This window comes from Typopeltis vanoorti, chromosome 1 (genome assembly GCF_054136105.1).
Source record: "Typopeltis vanoorti isolate ZY-2024b chromosome 1, IOZ_Tvanoo_1.0, whole genome shotgun sequence".
NCBI classification, from domain to species: Eukaryota; Metazoa; Arthropoda; class Arachnida; order Uropygi; family Thelyphonidae; genus Typopeltis; species Typopeltis vanoorti.
Window position 1 is genome coordinate 91,292,952 of NC_143549.1, and position 22,398 is coordinate 91,315,349.

Genomic DNA, 22,398 nt, shown 5'->3' on the forward strand with positions numbered 1-22,398 from the left:
CCCAACTCTGGATCCTAGTTCTCACAAGCTTCTTCAACAACTTAACCACAACACCTGACACAGAGATAGGCCTATAGTTTGATGCTTGAGTTCGATCACCTCCTTTATGAAGTGGCACAATGTTGCCCTCCTTCCACTCCTTAGGAACTTGACCGAGTGTAAGACTCATATTAAAAAAATATGTCAAGGCAGATGTCAACTCCCTGGCACATTCTTTCAGAATACGTGGTGATATATTATCAAATCCCACAGCCTTATTAACATCCAGTTTACTCATCTTCCCCATACACCTCTTGCTCACCTACAGTGAGTCTCTCCTCCCCCATCATCAACTGCACTCAATCCCTCCATGAAGTCATATTCACAAGATTGAAAGATCTTTATGAACTGCTCATTAAGTATCTCCACCACACATTCTGCATCAGCTGTCTTTATACCATTTTCTCCAATCAATGTCATCCTTCCATAATTATTCTTTCTTTTGCTGGCTACATATCGAAAGAACTCCTTAGGATTCTTTTTGGCTTCATTAGCCAACTGGTGTTCATACCTCTCTTTAGCTACCCTCACCAACCAAGTCACCCTCCTTGCTTGGTCTTTGTAGACCTCATGGAATTGGTTATTTTAACTTCTCTTATGCTGCCTCCACAATGCCCTTTTTCTCTGTATCGCATGCTTAATCTCTTTATTCATCAATCTCACACCCACCTTATTTAACCTTCCCACCCTTGGAATACATTTAGACACTGCATCTACTAAATAGTTTTTGAAAATCCCCCAAGCTGCATTGATCTCTTTTCCAGCTAACTTCTCATTCCACACTACACCTGCAAGCTGTCTCCTGAGCTCTTTATAATCCCCTCTCCCCTTGTAGTTCCACATATACCCTTTTCTCACAAAGGTCCTCACACTGCTGGCACCACCCAGATAATCACCTCGTGGTCACTCTCACCAATTGGTGGATGATTTGACACCTCATTTATAATTACATCCTCTGATGAGATGACCAAATCCAAGACCCCCAAAACTCGTGTGCTGCCCTCTGTTATATACTGTCTGAGGTAGTTATCCCTCAAAAACTCAAGAAACTCATTTTCTTTACTTCCAGTTGCTATCTCTTCATTCCAGTCTATATTGCCATAATTAAAATCACCCTTTTCTTATTTGTTTGGCTTATTTGACTATACATTTCACTATCACCACCATCCACATTACCAGGTCTATAACAACATCCCAGCAAGTATTTGATTCCATTCACCTCTATCTCACACCACACTGCCTCAAAACCACTGGCACTATTTCCCTCTTGCATCTCCACTTTATATGGACATAATTCTTTCTCTATCATCAATAGCACTCCCCCTCCCTTTTTACCCACTCTGTCCTCATGAAACACATCATACCCCTCCATCTCCATTCCTGTCAGGATGTCATCCTCTTCCAACCATGTCTCACTTATTCCGACAATCTTTGGGTGAACAGACGCAATTAGTGCGACCATTTCATCTGCCTTGTTTCTTATACTTCTAACTTTGTATTTAAACACAAGAGCTCATTTCTGGATCTACAGCTAGGTCCACTTGTACAACTCACTCGATGTGATCTCTCCATGCTTGACTGGAGCCATTTCCCTTTCTGCTTCTTCATTTTAGAACCCTTTTCAATTCCAACTGTTTCCTCTTAATCCCTGGTCATCCCATTCCTTTCCTGCCTACACATGCTCACCTCCTCTTGGAGCATCCACCTTTCTCATGCTGTGTACCCCTGTCCACCCTGAGCCTCCCCGTTTCCCTGCTTCTCTTGCACACCCATTCTCTCATTTTCTATACTCATACCACTCACTTCCTCATTCATAACCACCTCTTCAATCTCTCCTGTCTTACTCTCCCACTCTTCCACATCACTTCCCACTCGATCTGATTCATCCTCTCTATTTTTAATCTAATGAAGCAAAAATTTGAGCACGAGTGAGATTTTTTTAATTTTTTGGTTCTAGTACAGTTGCCTTTATTCCTTTTCTTCCCCCCCCCTCTCCTTTCTTTTTTATACAGATATAGTAGATGAGAATCAGGCATATACAGTAATATTTCTAAATTTTGCAAAGGCATTTCACAGATTTCTACATAGCATATGAATATTGATACTGAAACACACAGGGGCTGAATGGAATGGATTAGAGACTAGCTGCCTGCAGATATTAGAGTTGCACATCAAGAAGTCTATAGAAGAAGACAGGTTACAAGTGATATGTCACAGAGTTATGTTCACAGTCCTATACTGTTCAAGCCATATGGCTGGTTTGGAAGGCAAAGAAAAGGTAATGAATATTACAGATGAATGCTATGATAAAAAAAATAATGTTGACATGTAGAGTTATGGTAGTGAAGATTCAAGTGAATAAGGATCTAGTCACGTCACATCTGGATTACTATGTTGCACGTGTTATCTGATTTTTTTTTTCTTCTTGAGTAGTAAGTGAGTGGAATGTATTAGCAGGATGGATAGTAAAATCAGAGGTTGTAAAAAAGTTTAAGGTGTGGAACAATAGGCAATGTAGCAGCGTCTGGATTTTCCACGATGAATCTTTTGATTTTGTGCAGTCTGGTAATAATAGTAATAATAATTTATGTAATTATTTTTGAAGTCAAATATATAATGCACACTGATTAATCTTTCCCCTTAATGGATATTTTAGAAAGTTATATGGTACCTACAGTTGAAGAATTAAAAGATACCACTGATATGCTCAAAGACACAGTAAGTTTTTTTCGCAATAGTAATCAACCAGTATTGTTAAGTAATCTATAAATTCATAATCAGTCTGGTTATTATTTGTTATTTATTATTATTTATCATTGAATTCTATTATCATTATTTGCTGGCCAAGTTGATAGCATTTGCGCTGTCTTATCAAGAGGCTTTAGGTGGTTGACAGTTTTTTAATCCTTTTGCCCAAGTAAGCAAACAAGCAGGTAAGTCAAGTTTGTGCCTTAAGTGTTTTCAGGTCTAAGGCAACTCATGGTAAAGTTGGAGTAAGCTCCAATCACTTTCCTTGGTATTTCTCCCTAATGCAAAGCACATCCCCTTACGGAGATGTATAATGCTATTCATTAAGGGACGGGCCACTACCCAAACCGATTTCGATCTTTATTGAGGTCTCGTCAGTGGAAGCCAGACCCTGAGATGCCAAGGTCAAAGTAATACAGAACTTATAAATTTTACCAATACAAGTTGCCACAGGGTGCTTAAACCTTATTAAATAAAAATCTCAGGATGAGAGAAAGATGTAGAAAGCTTCAGACCTGAAAATGCTTCAGGTGCAAATCTTCCTAGGAAGGGCAAAACCAGGCTGCAGAGCACAGGAAGTCATTTGTTGGACGATTGTTGGACCAGTGTTCTCTCCACATGTCAGGTGTTGATGATAAGGCAGCTGAAGAGAGTTCATCCATGGACCAGAAAGGGTTTCGTGATTTTAGGCAAATGCTAGATGGATTTATGAGAGTCTAGTGCAGAGGCAGGAGTGGGTTGCTCATAACTTTATTAAATACTTGAATCGAGGCTTGTCCTCTCCATATATTTGGTGGAGCAATGTTATATAGGCAGCCATGCTTCTCAGTGTCCCACTAATTGTGCTCATTGCAAAATTTTGCTGGGTATCTATAATGTAAGTGTGTGCACTTCATTCCCAGACAAGGGCACAGTATCTGCTGCAGAGAATGCGAGGGCTAGTGCATACGACCCTAAGACATCAGCACCACAACCCCAGATTGTTCTGGCAAGCCATGAGATGATATTAATTCTCATTTTAACTTTGTTGGACAGGTTGGTGATGTGCCTTTTATAGGTTAGGTTTCTGTCCAGGCTCACTCCAAGGTATTTCTAGTGAGGCTCATGTTCTACCATTTTGTCACAGAAAGAGAGGTTGAGGTGTCAATTTGCCTCTGCATTGTTCAGGTGGAAGGAATTGGACAATGTGCTGTGTTGTGGACAACAAAACAAATGTGCTGTGGACACACTTTTTGTTGGATTTGGCTTCAGGCTTGAAGTACACCTCCAGGATATTCAGGTCTGTTCAAGGTTGTTTCTAGGTTGGCAAAGGAGGTAGACTGTAGGATAGTGAGATCATCGGCATATACATATTTGCTTGAGCTGGTATGTGGTAAGTCAGACATGTAGATGTTAAATAGTAAAGGGGATAACACAGAGCCCTATGGAAGACTGTTGTGGAGGAATCTGGGCATGCTCTTTTTTCCACCAATATGGACCAGGATCTTTCTGTTGGAGAGAATGGATTCAAAAAGCTGGAAAGTTGTTTTGCACCTTATGATATTGTTTAGCATTAGGAAGAGGCCCCTGATCCAGGCTGTCATAAGCTGATGCTAGGTCAACGAGAGTGACTCCGGATTTAAGTTTCTACTGGAAGCCTGCTTTAAATCTATGTTGTCAGGGCCAGGATCTGGTCACAGCAACTTCTTCCCGGCCTGAAGCCAGCTTGTTCAATAAGGGTTGCTCTTTCGATGAGTGGTGAAATTCTTGTAAGGAGAATTCGTTCAAAGAGCTTAAAGGTGGAGCAAAGCAAGGAGATAGGTTATAGATTTTTGACATTATTTGGATCTTTCCCGGTTTGGGCACAGCAATTATTTTGGCTTCCTGTCACAGTTTTGGTAGTTTTCCAGTTGTTATAATATTTGAGAAAAGGGCAGCCAGCCATGTTTGATGATTCCATTTATATAACAACTGTGATTCATGTCAAAATTTGTATTCATAAAGCATAGCAGTACACATAGCCTGAACACAACAGTTATGAAATGCTTTGCAATCTGACTTATGAACTTTGAAAACTGTGCAGAAAAATTATTTTATTCTGATTGCTCGGATTAAAATCTGTTCTGACATTCTGAAAAACAACTTTGATTTTTATCAAAATCAAAGACTGCATCATAAAGTACATAGAATCCATCTATTTTGTTCTTATTCTAAACTCCTTGATAACCACTTTAACTGAAGGACATTTAATAGTTTAATTTCCTTAGATTGCTGCAGTGTGACCAGCAAAAAAAAAAAAGTGAAGAAGTTTAGTGCATCATGTGTTTTCTAGCTTTTTAATTACTTCCATTTTATTGAAAACCTACCTTTGCTGAATGCTGTATTCAACAACAATCTGCTCACATCCTTCTCAAAAGACTGGAATTATAAAAACTTTGTTACATCATGCTTATATTATATACTCTAAACCTCAAGAGGTTTAGCAATAACTTCTGGACATCAAACTTTATATGCACCTCAATTGGCTTCTCAGAATGGACTATACAGCTTACTTTTGATTCCTATAAGCTGAGTTCAAACAACAATGAAAGAAGGTTCCTATTTCATAATTTCTGGCTCTCAGAACCAGTCTCTAGAATCCTTAAAAAGTTAATCTAATGTTTACATTCATTCTTTTCAATAGCAAAGATGGGAACTATCATCATAGTTCCCATCTTTTAAAGATAAATGATCCCCTCTGCTTCCTGGCATCCACCAAGTTCCATGTAACCGTCACTTTTCCTACCTCTGACAAACTGGAAATTTAGTGGAATAAAGAGTGCAGGAACATCTATTCTACATTGCCAATAAGGGATCATCCCTGGATAAGAATATCTGACAAATCAAGGCTAGCACATCATGGATGGAATTGATATTGTTCACAGTATCTTATGGTCTGAAACATGTTTACTCCATCATTGTCATTATAAATTCTAATGTTTATTTAAAGAAAGCACCGAAGCCTTACTCCACCATCCAAACCTGAATTGAAATAATTGTTTCTCACTATTGAAGCTATGGGAGAGTCTTATTTTAATTGTACATTGTTAACTATTTTTAAAAATAATAATACACTGTTTCCTCTGTTATCCATTTGTGTTGTTCTATATAACATCACATGGCTCTTAGTATTTTCAATAATCCATTGTTTGTGTTCTATTTTGTATTTAAAATGTTTGATACCTCTGATGATGACCTATAATTTTAAGGTTGAAATATGTGGTCATTAAATATATTATTGACTCTTTTCCCTGTGTTATAATGTTAATTTGTTAAGCCTTATGGCAAAATTATCGCCAAAAGAACAAAATATAACAGCATTCATATTTTCATTCGTTTGCTGGTTTATTCCACTAATGACATATCTAGTTTCATCACTTAACAATATTAATATCTTAAAAGAGATATTATGTTCTGATCTGATCCATATTGGAACTAATAAATATTATTGTGATATTAGATGATATTAAATTATTTGTCATCTAAATACTGCATATGATTTTTCAGAAAGCTAATGCAGATGAATTTGAAGATGCCAGAACACGGTTAGAAGTAGTTGAGGTAAGTTAAACTTAAATAAAATAAAAGCCATCATTCATGAAATAACTTAACAGTATATAATATCTTAATTTATGCAGTCAATTGTCAAAATCATTTTAATTTTTAATATAGGAAGAGATGCCAGATAAACCAAATCGAAGTGAAGTTGCACATGTGTGTAAGTAAATCTTTCTTGGAAATCTATAATTTCTTTTTTTATTTACATAAAACTACATTTCATAACTGAAATTAAAATTTATAATCATCTCTAACCGTATTCATTTCTATAAAATTATGGAGACTACAAAAGTTTTAAGAATAATTAGTTTAATATATAGGTCAAAACGTCAGAAAATTAAAGTCATCATCTACATACACAGAAATATGTTATATTATATTTCAAACAGTAAGACAAAGTGACAATAACTTGATCAGCTGTTATTCTACTGGCCTAAACTCTAGTGGGGAAAATACATACATCAAAGCTATATCCTATTTATAACATCATCAGAGACCAAATTCATACTCATTCTTTTGATACAGCATTAGTAGTGGCCTAATCAATAATTTAACATCAGTGTTAAGGCTAAAATTTGGATTAATAGTCCTAATTATAATTTAAAATGAACTCTTAAACCAAAAGGTTATGTAGGTAGAATATGAGTCATCCATATTCTTGGGATTTTTAAATCATCATTATTGTTAAGATTAGGGTGATTGATAAGAATTTCACAGGTCTGAAAACTTTTCATCATCAATTATAATAATAACTGATATTTCTTCCTGCCCCCCCCCCCTCTCCAACCCCCAAACTGCCTACATTATCATTATGAAAGGATGAATATCATATTAGTGGAGGATTCACTGTAAGAAGTGAAAGAGGCAAGGGATTTCTTGGATTGGTAGTGGACAGGGCATTGATGCCCAAGGCTCGTTGCAAAGATATTGAAGATAATCTAGAAGACTGATACTTTGGTAAGGAAAAAGAGGAGTAATATGAAAAAAGGCACAAGTTCCAGATAGATAGATAGATATAGGAAGAATTTTTCCATGGATGGGAGGAATAAGAACTAGAAACCATCGCTGGAAACTGTGTAAAGGCATGATGACCAGGGTTGTGAGGATTAGGATTTTCATTGCGTAGAGAATGATGATTGGAATGCATTAGCAGAGGCTGAGTGAATTTAAGGCGTGGTTTGTCAAGTATTTTGACATATAAGTTTGACAAATATAATATATATTTGTATAATATAATAACTGTGAGTAATATATAATAGTAATATAATAATATAATATGTGAGTAATGACAAATATAATAATACTGGAGATTTGTTGTTATTATAATGATAATCTTTATGAGGCAGAGATAAATAGAAATTGTTAATAAAACAGGAAATGTGCCATAATTTTGAAAAATCACAACTGTGATATATACGTGGGCTGTTCAATAAGTAATAAGACTAATTTTACTGTGGCGAAACCACTCATCACAATATTAATTTCCGTGGAATAAAGAAATGTTGCTGTATGTATTAACAAAAGAGGTCAATAGATGGCGTATACAGGCTGATGTGCCAGAGTGTCACGTGACTAAACGCAAGTGCTCATCAGCGTGCCTACGAGGTGCAACCAGTCTTCGAAATGGAAGCATCCTTGGAACAGCATTATGCGATTAAATTTTGTGTGCGTTTGCAAAATTCGGCATCGGACACTTTTAACGTGATACGTGAAGCTTTCCACGATGAAGCAATGTCGAGGGCAAGTGTTTTTCGCTAGCATAAAACTTTTAAGGAAGGAAGGCAAAATGTGGAAGATCTTGAATGTGAGGGAAGACCTTCAACGTCCATCACAGAGACAATGATCAACACAGCAGCGATTATCATCAAGCACGTCAAAAGGAAGCGTCCATTGCTGAAGAATGGCTTCTTGTTGCACCACGATAATGCAAGGCCACATATTGCTGGTTGTGTAGTGGACGTTTTGCAGAAGAACAACACAGATATCCTACCACACCCTCCATACAGTCCTGATCTCACACCATGCGATTTCTGGCTGTTTCCTCAGCTCAAGAAACCACTAAGAGGCCACCATTTCGAAAGCAACAAAGCATGTGTAAAAGCTGTGGAGGCAGTTTTGAAAAAACTCTCAAAAAACAGACTCTCATATGTGTTTAAGAAGTGGACGCAACGTTGGGACAAATGCATCGCGTCTCACAGTAGTTACTTCGAAAAAGACCATGTAAATGATGACGATTAAAGGTAATCTGCTTTCTGTATAAATATAGTCTTATTACTTATTGAACAGCCTACATATATATTTAATATTAAGCATTTATATGACCTTACTGGTTGTTTTATATCATGCTTTATAATTATTCTACATCTTTTGATGTACATAAATGAATAGATAACCATATAAAAATAAACAGCAAATGAAGAAATCACAGAAAACAAATGTTATAAGTTTTATAAGAAACATTATAATCACAGTCTATACACACAGACTGTGATTAACCAAATAAATTTTTGGTTAACTGCTTAAAAGGCAATTTATAAATCAGAATGATTACATTCATTTGTTCATCTTCAAGGCTCACCTTTCCTAATTGGGTTGTGGGGTAGCAGCTGCAAAAGGAACTTCCAATGGTCACAATCCTCTGCCACCAAGCTCAGGTGGACTCCCAAACGTGCCCACCCTCTGGCTTAGCAAAGAAGGCCTGCTAGGGGAGCCTCTCTTGTGGCATTCTGACCAGGTGCTCGTACCAATGTAACTGTGATCTCTTAACACGGAGAAGCAGCGGTTGAGTATTGAGGGTTTCCCAAATTGCAGAGCTTCTGACTCTGTCGAGTCTTGTCAGCCTGCAATCCCTCAAAGGAACCTCATTTCAGCCACTTGGATTCGTGTCCGCATTCTTTTGGTCATTACCCAACTCTCATGACCATAGGTGAGGATGGGGACATAAACTGTTATTGAAGACAGCCAGCTTTGCCTTCGGGCTTAACTCCCGCTTCAATACTACTGAATGGCCAAGCTCCCACAATATTGTGCTTGCTGAGCCAATCCGAGTATCTAGCTCTACATCCCACTTTCCATCACTCGTGAATATGGACCCAAGGTATTTAAACTTCTCCACCTGCCTCAGTGGGACTCCACTCACATGTAGAGTGCACTGGGATGGTTGTCTTGGGACCACAAATGTTCCAGTTTTGGCCACTGATCTTCATTCTGGCTTCTGCAAAAACAGCTACAAACCTATCCAGGGTCTGCTGGAGGTCATCTGTGGAAGAGCTAAGCAGCACTAGGTCATCTGCAAAAAGCAGACGTCCAATGCTACATCTTCCAGTTCTGACACACTCACTGCCTCGGCTGTGCCTATCAATCCAGTCCATAAATATTATGAAAAGGAGGGATGACAGAACACACCCTTGGTGGAGGCCAACAGAGACTGTGAAAGGTTTATACTTTGTGCTGTTTACCCTGACACAAAACTCCGGGCATCATACAGGAACGTGATGGCAGCTAATAGTTGGCCATCCACTCCATACTCCTGTACTACTTACCAAAGCTTATGATTACTTCTTTTTTTTTTAAAAAAACGAAACTTTTGAAATACTGATAAAAATTTACACTTGTTATAAGTTACTATGATTTAAAACTTTTAAAACTTTATTTTCACACAGTTCTTTTTTATATTTTTATAGTGGATCTACCATCTAATTTCACAGAGGAATATCTGGATTTCAGAGACAGGGTAACATTCTCAAAATATTATGATGTTCATATGTACATTATCGATTATGTGTTTATAATTTTATATAAATATTTACATTTATATTATATCTTATTATTAACATCTGACCTCCATGGTCAGAGACTCATCGTGCGAGGTACACACTATTGCACACAATGCTCATCCAACCGTGCTTTAAACTGATTCAATGCATCTACATTCACAACACACTCAGGCAATGTATTCCACTTACCAACCACTCTCCATACCACCCTCCTTATACAGTCTCCAGTGATGGCCTCTTGTTCTACCCCCCCCATCATATTTTTGCAATGTAGACAATGCAACTGAACTGACCTTAGTTCAATTCTTGTGATGAGAGGAATCTTTATATGTTTTTTTCTTTTTTTTTTTTCAATTGAAGGTGAGTTAGCCGATCTCATACAGAGGTAGCAGGATTTCTCCCAGCAACTCAGGTTTTTCATCTTGCATACAGACCAATCAGCCTTGAGGACACACACAATTTACAGACAAAAAAAAACACTTGTAGTGGTAGTGAGCAGAAGATGGCATTGGTGTAGGTGATGATCATGATGGTAGTGGCAGTTTGCTGTAATTTGTTGATAAGTGGTGGAGACGGCCAGTTGTAGTATAGGCATCCTCCCTCGATGAGTCTTTGGACTCCTTGGAGGTGTCACGTAATAATAATAATAATAATTAATTAGGTCAAAAAAACTGAATAAAGTAGGTGTCAAATGGATGAATGAAAGGATAAAGAATGAATTTTGGAAGAAGAAGAAGACACAATGGAGGCATCAAGATGAATAATGGTAGCAATTAATTCTATGAAGAATATAAAGATCAGCCAGGAAGGTGACTCACTTGGTAAGAACAGCAAAATTGCAGTACAAGTAGAAATTAGCAAGTCAGGCCAATAAAATCCCTAGAGAGTTTTTTAGATATGAGACAAGTAAAACAAAGAATGATTATGATAAGATGATGTTAATGGATGAGGATGGTGAAATAGTAGCTTCTGCAGAGAATATAGCTGAAGTATTTAGTGAACAATTTATAAGGGTGTTTCATCCTCATCAGGATGATATCATGAGAAGTTCAAGTGTAAAGGATAGTATTACTATTATTATTAATTATTATCCCAAGGAGTCAAAGATTCATCTAAGAGATCCTTTTGTCATACACCCAGCTCATCGTACCAAGCCTTAAATACACTCAAATTCTCTGCAGACACCACCCTCCCAGACAAGGCATTCCAATCATTTGCAATTTTGCATTAAAAAAATCCTGCTTCTCACTCCTTTGATCACACCTTTCTTATACAGCTTACAGAAAATGGTGGAGATCATGGGAGAACCAGAGGTCATCCCATGATCTTCCACCGTTTTCTGTAAAACCTCTCCAACATTGATTCTATAACAACCCCCTACTAACTTGTAGGTCTCTATTATATCACCCCCTCTTCCTATCCACTAGACTCTGTAAATTGCATCTCTCAACATTTCCTTATATTCAACACTCAAGAGAGAGAGAGAGATCAGAAACTACCTTAGTCAGTTACCTCTGGACCCTTTCCAACATCTTGTCCTTTTGAAAACCAGTAACCAAATCTGTGGAACTAGAATAGAACAATTGAACTAGAATCTCCTTACTTCTACAAGTCAGTGTCCTCCACATCATTCCCAGAATTCTTTGTGTTGTCCTCACAATTTTGGCAATGTGTCCCCTAAATTTCAGATCCTTATCACTATCACCCCAAGAACTCTTATTTCATCCACCTCCAACAATATATCCTCAACCAAGTGTAAATTCTACATCCCATCTTTGTTTTCCCAAATTTTAAAACCTTGCATTCCCATTCCCATTCACTCAATCTATTCACGTCTTCTTGTAAGGCCACAGCATTTTCTCTACTCTTCATAGTTCATCCCAACTTTGCATCATCTGCAAACAACTGAATATTCCCATCCAAATCTTAGCCAATATCATTAATATACAAGTTAAACAGCAATGTCCCTAAAACAGACCCCTGAGGCACACCACTAGTGATTTTCCTCTTCAGGGATATTGCTCCCCCATACACAACTAGCTGATATCTATAAGATAGCCAGTCTCTGATCCAATGCACTAATCTAATATCCAACCCCATCCGCTCTAGTTTGACCATCAACTTATCATGTGGTAAGCTATCAAAAGTCTTTGCAAAATCTAAGTATACTACTGTGTATCCCTCTCCTCTGTCCAAGGAAGCCGTCACCTTATTGTAATAAGCAAGGTGATTATTACAACATGATCTCCCTTTAGCAAATCCATGCTGTCCATCAAAGTTAACACCATTGTTGTCAACCCAATTCTGGATCCTAGTTCTCACCAGCTTCTTCAACAACTTAACCACAACACCTGACACACAGACAGGCCTGTAATTTGAAGTAGAAATAGAAGAGGATGGCTTAATTATGAGCCAGCAAGAGGTATATAAGGAAATAAATAAGCTTGATGTCAATAAGGCAATAGAATTTGATGATATATCACCACATGTCTTAAGGGAATGTTCCAGTCAGTTGAAAGTAGCATCAGCATGCCTGTTTAATAAGTCTTTAAAGCACACAGATCCAAGAAGGTGGAAAGAAGGTAAAATTATTCTACTGCATAAAGGTGGTAAGGTGATAAGGCTGTGGCTACAAATTATAGGCTAATCTGTGTATCTGGAGTTGTGGTGAAGGTACTAGAGAGAATGGTGAGAAGTAGGATACAGAAATAGGTTCATAACAGCAGTATTCTCTGTGGTTATCAGCGTGGTTTTGTTAAAGGGAGATCATGGTTCACAAACTTACTTATGTACTATAACAAGGTAACAAATGTCTTGGACAAGGGAGACGCATATACATTGGTATAATGACAAGCTGTTAAATAAATTGAAATGGATGGATTATATAAAAGACTAGCGAGTTGGATCAGTGACTGGCTATCAGATAGATATCAGAAAGTTGTATATAAGAGTGCAGGATCCCATAATAATCATAATAATAATTCATCTAGTAACAACCAACCCCTTACCAACTTATCTTCAGTCTATCCTCATATTCCACTTTTTATAGACAGACATTACACTGACACAATGAACATTTTCTGGACTCTTTTTTTCCTAAGCTATGCAAAATACATTTATCTGATATATGAATGTTTTAGTACTGAATAAGAGTTTTTGCTCAAAAGGTTTCTGCCTGGTCTCTGAAAAGAACCAGCCAGTTCAAAACAGCTGTCAGGCTAGTGAAATCTTTATCAAATGTACTAATAAAAGGTGAATATATAAATGTTTGGGCAGCAGTCATGCTCTTTTAAGTAGTGCAAGCTAAGGCAACTATGATGCTGAGGATTGTATTTTCATAAGCTCTATGGCTAAATTACAAAACTTTCATAATTTTTAAATACATTTAGCTATGAAATAATGTTGGATCTTCACTATTTGCTGTTTCTATATAATTTATGTTGCCAAAGTGAAGCCGTATGGCTCTTTCTCTATTATTTATTAATAAAATGTTTTTTTTGTTTTTTTTTAATTTTCTTTAGCTAAAATTCTCTGCTCAATTCTATAAAATTCATTTGCTGTCTGTATCACTTCCCTCATATTGCCAACTCTTATGAGCCTTTTGATTTTCTTTCTTTAAATGTTGATATTCTGCAGCCCAATTTTCCTAATAATGAAGGCATGTATTGGAGATTCTAAATTTCCCAATTCCAGTTGTTTTCCTCTTTCAACTGCACTAATCAAGTAGATAGAGATGCAGAGATATTTGCTATCACTAATGATATTGCACAAACTATATGTCTATCAAAATACAACTTTCCAAACACTAGACCTCTTCTGCACTAGTGATCCTTCTATGAATACTGCCGAGATTGTTTTCTAGGTAATCAGACAACAATTTAGTATTGATTTCTTTTCTTATGTAGTAACACTGACACAGCAGTGACTCAATATATCAGACAATATGACTAATTTGTCATATTGTCTGACATTACAAGAATTTGTGGTTGCAAAATTTGGCTGATGTGCAAAAATGAGGGAATAAGAAATATATCAGAGGACATTTATGGTACTGATCCATGCAGAAAATTTTCCACACCAGACAGGAAAAGAAAGAATAAATGGCATCCCTGGAAGTTAAGTAAATCAGCAAGGATATATAGACTAGAATTTTAGCTTAGACAGTGGTGAATGAGTGAAATGGGTTGCTGGAGATGCTGCTGACCACCACCAGTATTTTTTTTTTTTTTTTTTTTTTACAGATAATCACAAACATCCATGCCTACAGTGGGATTTGAACCCGCAGTCTTTTGGCTGGAGAGCGGATAAGCTAACCACTCGGCCAACATCTCCAAAGTGTCAAAGACTCATTGTGAGAGGCCTGTACTAACCATTATTTCCCAAATACCTACCGCGCCCTATTAATAACTTATATGTTTCTATTGTATCATCTTCTTTTTCAAGTATTCTTTGTAACTTCTACTACTTCTTGTTTGTTAGTGTGTTTTTTGACATCAAAATATCAGTTCTGCAGAATGTTGATTATAATGATACATTAGGAAATATGGGGTCAAAAGTTCAATAAAGAGATAAAAAAATGGAATGTAATAGAAATATGCATGTTAGTAAAGAGATTATATCATACAAATGCCACTGGCCTGGTTGGGGAAGTGGATAGCATATCCAAAACACTATGAGTTTGAATACTACTGTGGACATGGATGTTTATGAATGTCTTTAGGTATTAGATGAAAATTTCACTGCCAGTGCAAAAACTACCTTGCTTTGCTTATTAGGGTCTTCAGATGGATTGAAAAGTTCCATGTTTAGTCTCTAGAATAGGATTTCCAGATTACCTGACAACTTAAAAAAACCATTTACAGTACTGCTGCAGTATATAGGTTTAAAATCTTTTTTTGTGGATGAGAGTCATATAAATATATATATATATATTATGTATAGCCGTTTCAATGCATATCAGTAGGAAGAGTAGGGACAAAACAGTAAGTGTAACATCACTGAATGAGTTTAATGAAAAGGTATAATGAGAATTATTGAGATTTGTAGTAAGTTCTTGGAATCCATGGAGGTACCTGAACAACAACAATAATAATTAAATAATGCTACTTTTACTTCTGAAATGATTTGTCATTATCAGTATACCAAAAAAAATAATTTCTTAATCATATAAAAACATTTTTTCTTACTTAAATATAAAGAGCTAATAAGCTTCATTTCGGCGATATAAACAATATTTTAAATTAAGGGGATATAAAATCCACATTGTTTTAAAACCGAATAAGAAACTCAAAGATTGGAATCAGAGAGTTTCATGCCAAATATAGTAAACTATAAAGTATCGGCGATCACTGGCGTGAGCTAATGCAAGTGACCCTAGTACATAGTACAATATCGGACAACTCGTTGCAAAGGTGGGGAACATTTCTTCTTTATTTTTACATACTAGTTTTTTTCATATTCTGACTTCTCTTTCTCATTACTCATCTTTCTTTCCTTCTTGCACTTTTATTTCTTTTACTTCTCGCATTAAAATCATGGTATTTTCTGACTAGATGTCTCTTGATTGAAAAAAGTATCTTATAATTTCCTGCTTCATAGGTATAAATATATTCTTGTATCAATGAACCTTTCATATCTGATGATATCATGAGTCTGAACTGTGTGTGTGTGTGAGGGGGGGGGGGGTGATCTGGGTATGCTGATTGATAGAAACCTGAAATTCAGGACACATATTGCAAAGGTGGTGAAAGTAACCCAGAGGATTGCTGCAATACTGAGAAGGATGCAGATCTGCACCGATAAAAGATTTGTCATTCCATTGTATAAAGCCCTGTTCAGACCACACCTGGACTATTGTGCTCAAATTTGGATATCCCAGGATTTGAAGGGGATAAATTAACCATGGAAAGATTTCAGAGGCAGATGATATCAGGACTGTACAGTGTTAGTTATGAGAATAAGCTGAGGGAATATGGAAGAGTGGATTGCTGACTTTGGTAAATAGAAGTAGAGGTGATATGAATGAGACTTTTAAAACTGTTGAGAGAGAGGTAGTTAAAGGGTTGACACTGGGGAGCTCTTTCATTTGGTTGAACAGGGGGGAAGGTGCAAGGACAAGGGGACCATCCCCTTGTCCTTGGAAGTTATGAAAGGAAACTGTGAGAAAGAGGATAAGGAGTAGTTTCTCTGCATGGAGGGTGGTTGAACCGTGGAATACATTGTCTGATAGAGTGGTGAGAGCAGGAATGGTCAATGGTTTCAAGAAGTGGTATGATGGACTTTGTGTTTTCTAAGGTGGACCTCCCACGATCAGTCTTGTGACTCCATGGAGGCCTGAATCATCATCATCATAATAATAATATATTATTGTATTCTTTTCATGGTATCATCACTAAACTCTGAACATTTCATTACAAATATTCTGCTACAGTTCCATCATCATCCTCTTCCTTCAATGCAATTTCACATCTCTTCAGCAACTGAGTAGTTTGTGTGTATGATTATTATTAAAATCAGACCTTCGTGGAGTCAAAAGACTAATTGCAGGAGGTCTACACTCTCATGCAAAAAGTTCATCAAACTGTATCTTAAATTCATTCACAGTTTCTGCACTCAACACACTTTCAGGACGATTCCACAGAAAGAATCTGTTCCTCATTCTCTTGCTCACACTCTCCTTATACAACTTCCAGGGATGGCCAACTTTCCCACCTTTCAAGTTCTATCCTTCTCTCTCTCTCTCTCTCTCTCTCTACTATATGAAAAATTTCTTCCACATTAATCTGGTAACAACCCTCACCAACTTATATGGCTTTATCATATCCCTTCTCCTATTCACAAGGCTCTGCAAGATGCATATTCTCAATGTGTCTTCACATTTCATAGACCTGAAACCAAGTTAATGAAACTCTGCTGGGTCCTCTCAAATATATTATCGTCCCCTTGAAAACCAGAAAAAAACCCAAAGTGACAAAGTAGTTCATATGTCACATGATCAAGGCCATATACAAGGAAACCACCACTTCTTTACTTCTGTATGTCAAGATCCTCCTTATCATTGCAATTGCATCACAATTGCAATGATAAGGAGGATCTTGACATACCCCAATGTGATCCATAAACTTCGAGTCTCTCTCTCTGCACTATTATTTCCAGATCTCTCAATCTCTTCCACCTCCTTCAAAACTTCTCCATTAACTGTATACTCTGTATCCCAGCCTTGCCTACCAGATTTCAAGTACTTATGCTTGACAACATTAAACTGATAGCTCTTTTCACTTGTCCACTTACATAGTCTACTAAGATCCTTCTGCAAGGACATATCTGTTCTACTCCTATTCTTGCCAACTTTTTATTATTGACAAACGGCTGTATATCTCCAGTTAAGCCTGTCCTGATATCATTAATTAATTGATATCATCAATGTCCTGATATTATTAAACAATAATGGTCCCAAAAACAGACCATTGGAGCACTCTCCTAGTGACCTTCCTCTTTTGTAATTATCAACTGCTATTGTCAACCCAATCATGAATCCTAATTCTCATCAACCTCTCTAACACCTTTAACGTTTCACTGCTTTGGCCAACACCAAAAAATCACCATAGATATATGGGAAGCAAAAGTCTACCAGAGTTTCTTGAAAGGCTTAGGCTGTAAAAAATAACATTAGTTTTAAAATGTTTTACAGAATGATATATTATTATTATTATTATTACGTGACACCTCCAAGGAGTCCAAAGACTAATCGAGGGAAGGCACCTACTCTACAACTCTCCATCTCCACCATTTGATCCACCAACTACAGTGAGCTGCATAATCTACACCAACAGCATCTACTGCCCACCACCACCAACACTAATATTTTCACAGACAATCACAAACATCCATGTCCACACGAGGATTCGAACCAACAGCTTTTTTTGGTATATAGCGTATTTGCTGGAGAGCAGATACACTAACCACTTGGCCAACCAGTCCAGCAATGTATTTTTAATGAAATGGATTCACTTGGCTATATGACATAATTGAAGAAATTTAATGACTAGAAGCCGAGAGATGTCAAAATAGAAAAAAACTATTTATTATTTGAATGCATAACTAGTTTTGTCTTCTTAGAAGACTTCATCGGATGCATAACATGAAAAGAGAAATACAAAAAATATACTTTACAGAAGAATATCTAAAAAAAAATTATTATTATTATTATTATTATTATTATTATTATTCTCCTTATGATTCATGTCTCCATGGAGTCAAAAGACTCATTGTGGGAGGTCCTTCCTAGAAAACACAAAGTATATCATACCACTCCTTGAACTCATTGACCATTCATTCTCTCACCACTCTATCAGGCAATGCATTCCAATCTTCAACAACCCTCCATGCAAAGAAATCACTCCTCACCCTCTTTCTCACAGCTTCCTTTTGTAACTTCCAGGGATGGCCCCTTGTCCCTGCTCCTTTCCCCTGTTCCACCAAGCAAAAGAACTCCCCAGTGTCAACCCTGTAACCACCTCTCAACAGTTTAAAAGTCTCAATGATGTTACCTCTCCTTCTATCTAGCAAACTCTGCAGTCCACGTTCCCTCATCCGATCCTCATAACCAATATTGTATAGTCCTGAAATCATCTTTGTTATCTGCCTCCATACCCTTTCCACAGTTAATTTATCCCCTTCAAATACTGGAGACCAAATTTGAGAACAATAGTCCAAGTGTGGTCTGATCAGGACTTTATACAATGGAATGACAACTCTTATTTCCACAGGTCAGTGTCCTTCTCAGTATTACAGTAATCCTCTGGGTTACCTTCACCACCTTTGTGATATGTTCAGTGAATTTCAGGTGTCTATCAATCATCACCCCCCCCAGATCTCTTGTCTCCCCTACTTCCTCCAGTACAGCTCCTCCAATCACGTATGCAGCCTCTCATCGATGTATCCCAAACTTGAAGACTTTACATTTTGTTGCATTAAACCAATACCCCAATTCATTTGCCCATCTGTCCAGTTTTCAACTCCTCTTGCAGGGCTGCCACATCTGCACTATTACTAATAACCCTTCCTAGCTTCACATCATCTGCGAACAACTGAATATCCTCTTGCAATCTACTGGCAATGTCATTGATATAAAGTTTAAACAATACAGGTGCCAGTACTGAGCTTTGTGGGACCCCACTTGTAACCTTCTATCCCCCCCCCTTGATAATGCCCCACCATACACAACTCTCTGATACCTATCAGATAGCAAAGCTTGAATCCAGTTGACTAGCCAGACATCTAAACCCATGTGCTGCAACTTAAATATCAGTGTAACATGTGGCACCCTGTCAAATGCCTTGCAAAATCCAAAAAAATGGCAGAATATGCCTTTCCCTCATCAACTGCTTTTGTCACGTTATTATAAAAGGCAACCATATTACTAAAACTAGAGCACCCCTTAACAAATCCATGTTGACAGTGTCAACCCTGTAATCACCTCCTGTGAGATAACATTACCCTCATCTGCCCAATGCTGTATATGGTCCCTCATTAATTTCTCCAAGATCTTAACAACCAATGATGAAACACAAACTGGTCTATAATTTGACATTTCCAGTCTGCTACCACCCTTATGCAATGGCACTATACTATCTTACCTTCCTTCCTTCCTTAGGTACCTTTCCTATAGCAAGACTTTCATTGAAAAGCCAGGTCAACAGAGCTGTCAGTTCTTTAGCACATACATTCTTTCAAAACCTGTGACAAAATTCCATCCAGTCTCACAGCTTTATTGACATCCAGAGTACTCAGTATTTGAAACACACTCTCCTCTTGTACCTCTAAACCTTGAACCTGCCCTATCCCTCTGGTATTAAAACCTACTTTGACAGGATGAAATACTCCAATAAAATGTTCATTGAACAACTCCACTATGTCCTCTACATCAGTCACTATATTTCCATTTTTATCCCATAATATCATTCTTCCACAACCATTTATCTTCCTACTAGCCACACAGCTAAAAAAATTCCCTAGGATTTTCTTTGGATCTTAGGGCCAATCTCGTCTCATATTTCAGTTTTTGTCTTCCTTACCATAATAGTCACTCTCCTGGCCTGAGTCTTATATTCTTCATGCATCTGCTCTCTACCCCCTCTCCTTATATCTCTTCCATAACCTCTTTTTCACATGCAGTTCCTGTTTGATATTGTTTGTCATCCACTTCGCACCAAATTGTGTCCTCTTCTTCACTCGTGGAATACAGCTTACTATTGCTGCTAATAAATATTCCTTCACAATTTCCCAAGATGATATCTCACCCTTCCAATTCCTCCCTCCATGGAACTGCCCCACATTGATATCTAAGACTATTATAATCACCCACCTTATCATTCCACATGTATTTCCTTCTTTTTGATACTCCTGCATGTCTATTCATCTTCCAAGTCAAAACTACATGGTCACTCTCTCCAACTGGGGAGAAGAGATGCCATCTCAGTTATAATCAGCTCTTCTGATGTTATGACCAAATCCAAAACTCTTAAGCTTCATGTTCTATTTAGTATTGTAAGTGGAATAATTCTGTTCAATCTAACGATGAAGATTCTAGCACTCATCCAGTGATCTGGAACAAATCAGAAAACATTTTTAGATGCTATGATGAACTTGAGAGAAGAATTGTGGAATCAACAGAAATTATCTTCAATCTGGTCCATCTTAATACTAACCTAAACTATAGCCCTTCTGACTGTCACTCTTCAGGTATCCAACTTTGGTTTACATGTCATGTCTGCACAAATGTGGCTAATAGTATTATGGCATCCAGAATGCCTTCAAATGTCGGCACTGTTTGCAACCTCATTTACAACTGTTGTTCTCTTGTCAAGTATATTTTGTGTATGTACCTGATGAAGTCTTCTTAGAAGACTACTTGTGCGTTCGAATAATAAATAGTTTTTTTTTTCTATTTTGGTATCTCTTGGCTTTTAGTCCTTAAAATCCTTCAATATATATATGTGTGTGTGTGTGTGTGTGTGTGTGTGTGTGTGTGTGTGTGTGTGTAGAAAGTTTTTTACCTTGGGTATAATATATGTTAAAGATGCCAAGCTATTTTAAACCTGGTTTAACTCCATTTCTCAAGTAAGCAAACAGACAAATAAGTCAAGTTTGCACCTGCAAGTAGTGCAAGTCTAGGTGACCCGCAAAGTGGTGCAAGTCTAGGCAACTCGTGGTAAAGGTGGAATAAGATCTGATCACTATTCTTAATATTTACCCTTAATGCAAATCCCATCTCCTTGAGGAGATGTATGATGCTATGCATTAAAGGCAAGTGCCCACTACCCAGACCGGTTTCGACCTTTATTGAGGTCTCATCAGTAGGAGCCAGGCTTAGAAATACCAAGGTAAAGTAATACAGAGCTTATAAGTATTTTACCAAAACAAGTTACCATAAGGTGCTTTGACCTTATTAAATAAAAATCTCAGGATGAGAGATGAATGTAGAAAGTTTTTTACCTTGGGTATAATATATGTTAAAGATGCCAAGCTATTTTGAGTTTTAACATTATGTTAAAGCATCTTTAACATATATTATACCCAAGGTAAAAAACTTTCTACATTCATCTCTCATCCTGAGATTTTTATTTAATAAGGTCAAAGCACCTTATGGTAACTTGTTTTGGTAAAATACTTATAAGCTCTGTATTACTTTACCTTGGTATTTCTAAGCCTGGCTCCTACTGATGAGACCTCAATAAAGTTCGAAACCGGTCTGGGTAGTGGGAGCTTGCCTTTAATGCATAGCATCATACATCTCCTCAAGGAGATGGGGTTTACATTAAGGGTAAATATTAAGAATAGTGATCAGAGCTTATCCCACCTTTACCACGAGTTGCCTAGACTTGCACTACTTTGTGGGTCACCTAGACTTGCACTACGTGCAGGCACAAACTTGACTTATTTGTCTGTTTGCTTACTTGGGAAATGGAGTAAAACCAGGTTTAAAATAGCTTGGAAACTTTAACATATATTATACCCAAAGGGAAAAAACTTTCTACATCTTCTCATCCTGAGATTTTTATTTAATAAGGTCAAGGAACTTATGGTAACTTATTTTGGTAAAATACTTATAAGCTCTGTATTACTTAACCTTGGTATTTCTAAGCCTGGCTTCCACTGATGAAACCTCAATAAAGGTCGAAACCAGTCTGGGTAGTGGCCGCTTGCCTTTAATGCATGGCATCATACATCTCCTCAAGAAGATGGGCTTTGCATTAAG

General features: G+C 37.2%; 1 protein-coding gene across 1 annotated transcript in view; it reads left to right on the forward strand.

Moving 5' to 3' along the window:
- Positions 1-2,682: 2,682 nt before the first annotated feature.
- LOC150110202 (glutamine-rich protein 2-like) overlaps positions 2,683-22,398 on the forward strand; it is a 61,653-nt gene continuing 41,937 nt past the window's right edge. Inside the window, exons 1-2 of the mRNA XM_090392571.1 lie at positions 2,683-2,757; positions 6,313-6,366. Of these exons, the coding sequence (XP_090248697.1) occupies positions 2,683-2,757; positions 6,313-6,366 (129 nt within the window). The remainder of the gene's footprint in view (positions 2,758-6,312; positions 6,367-22,398) is intronic.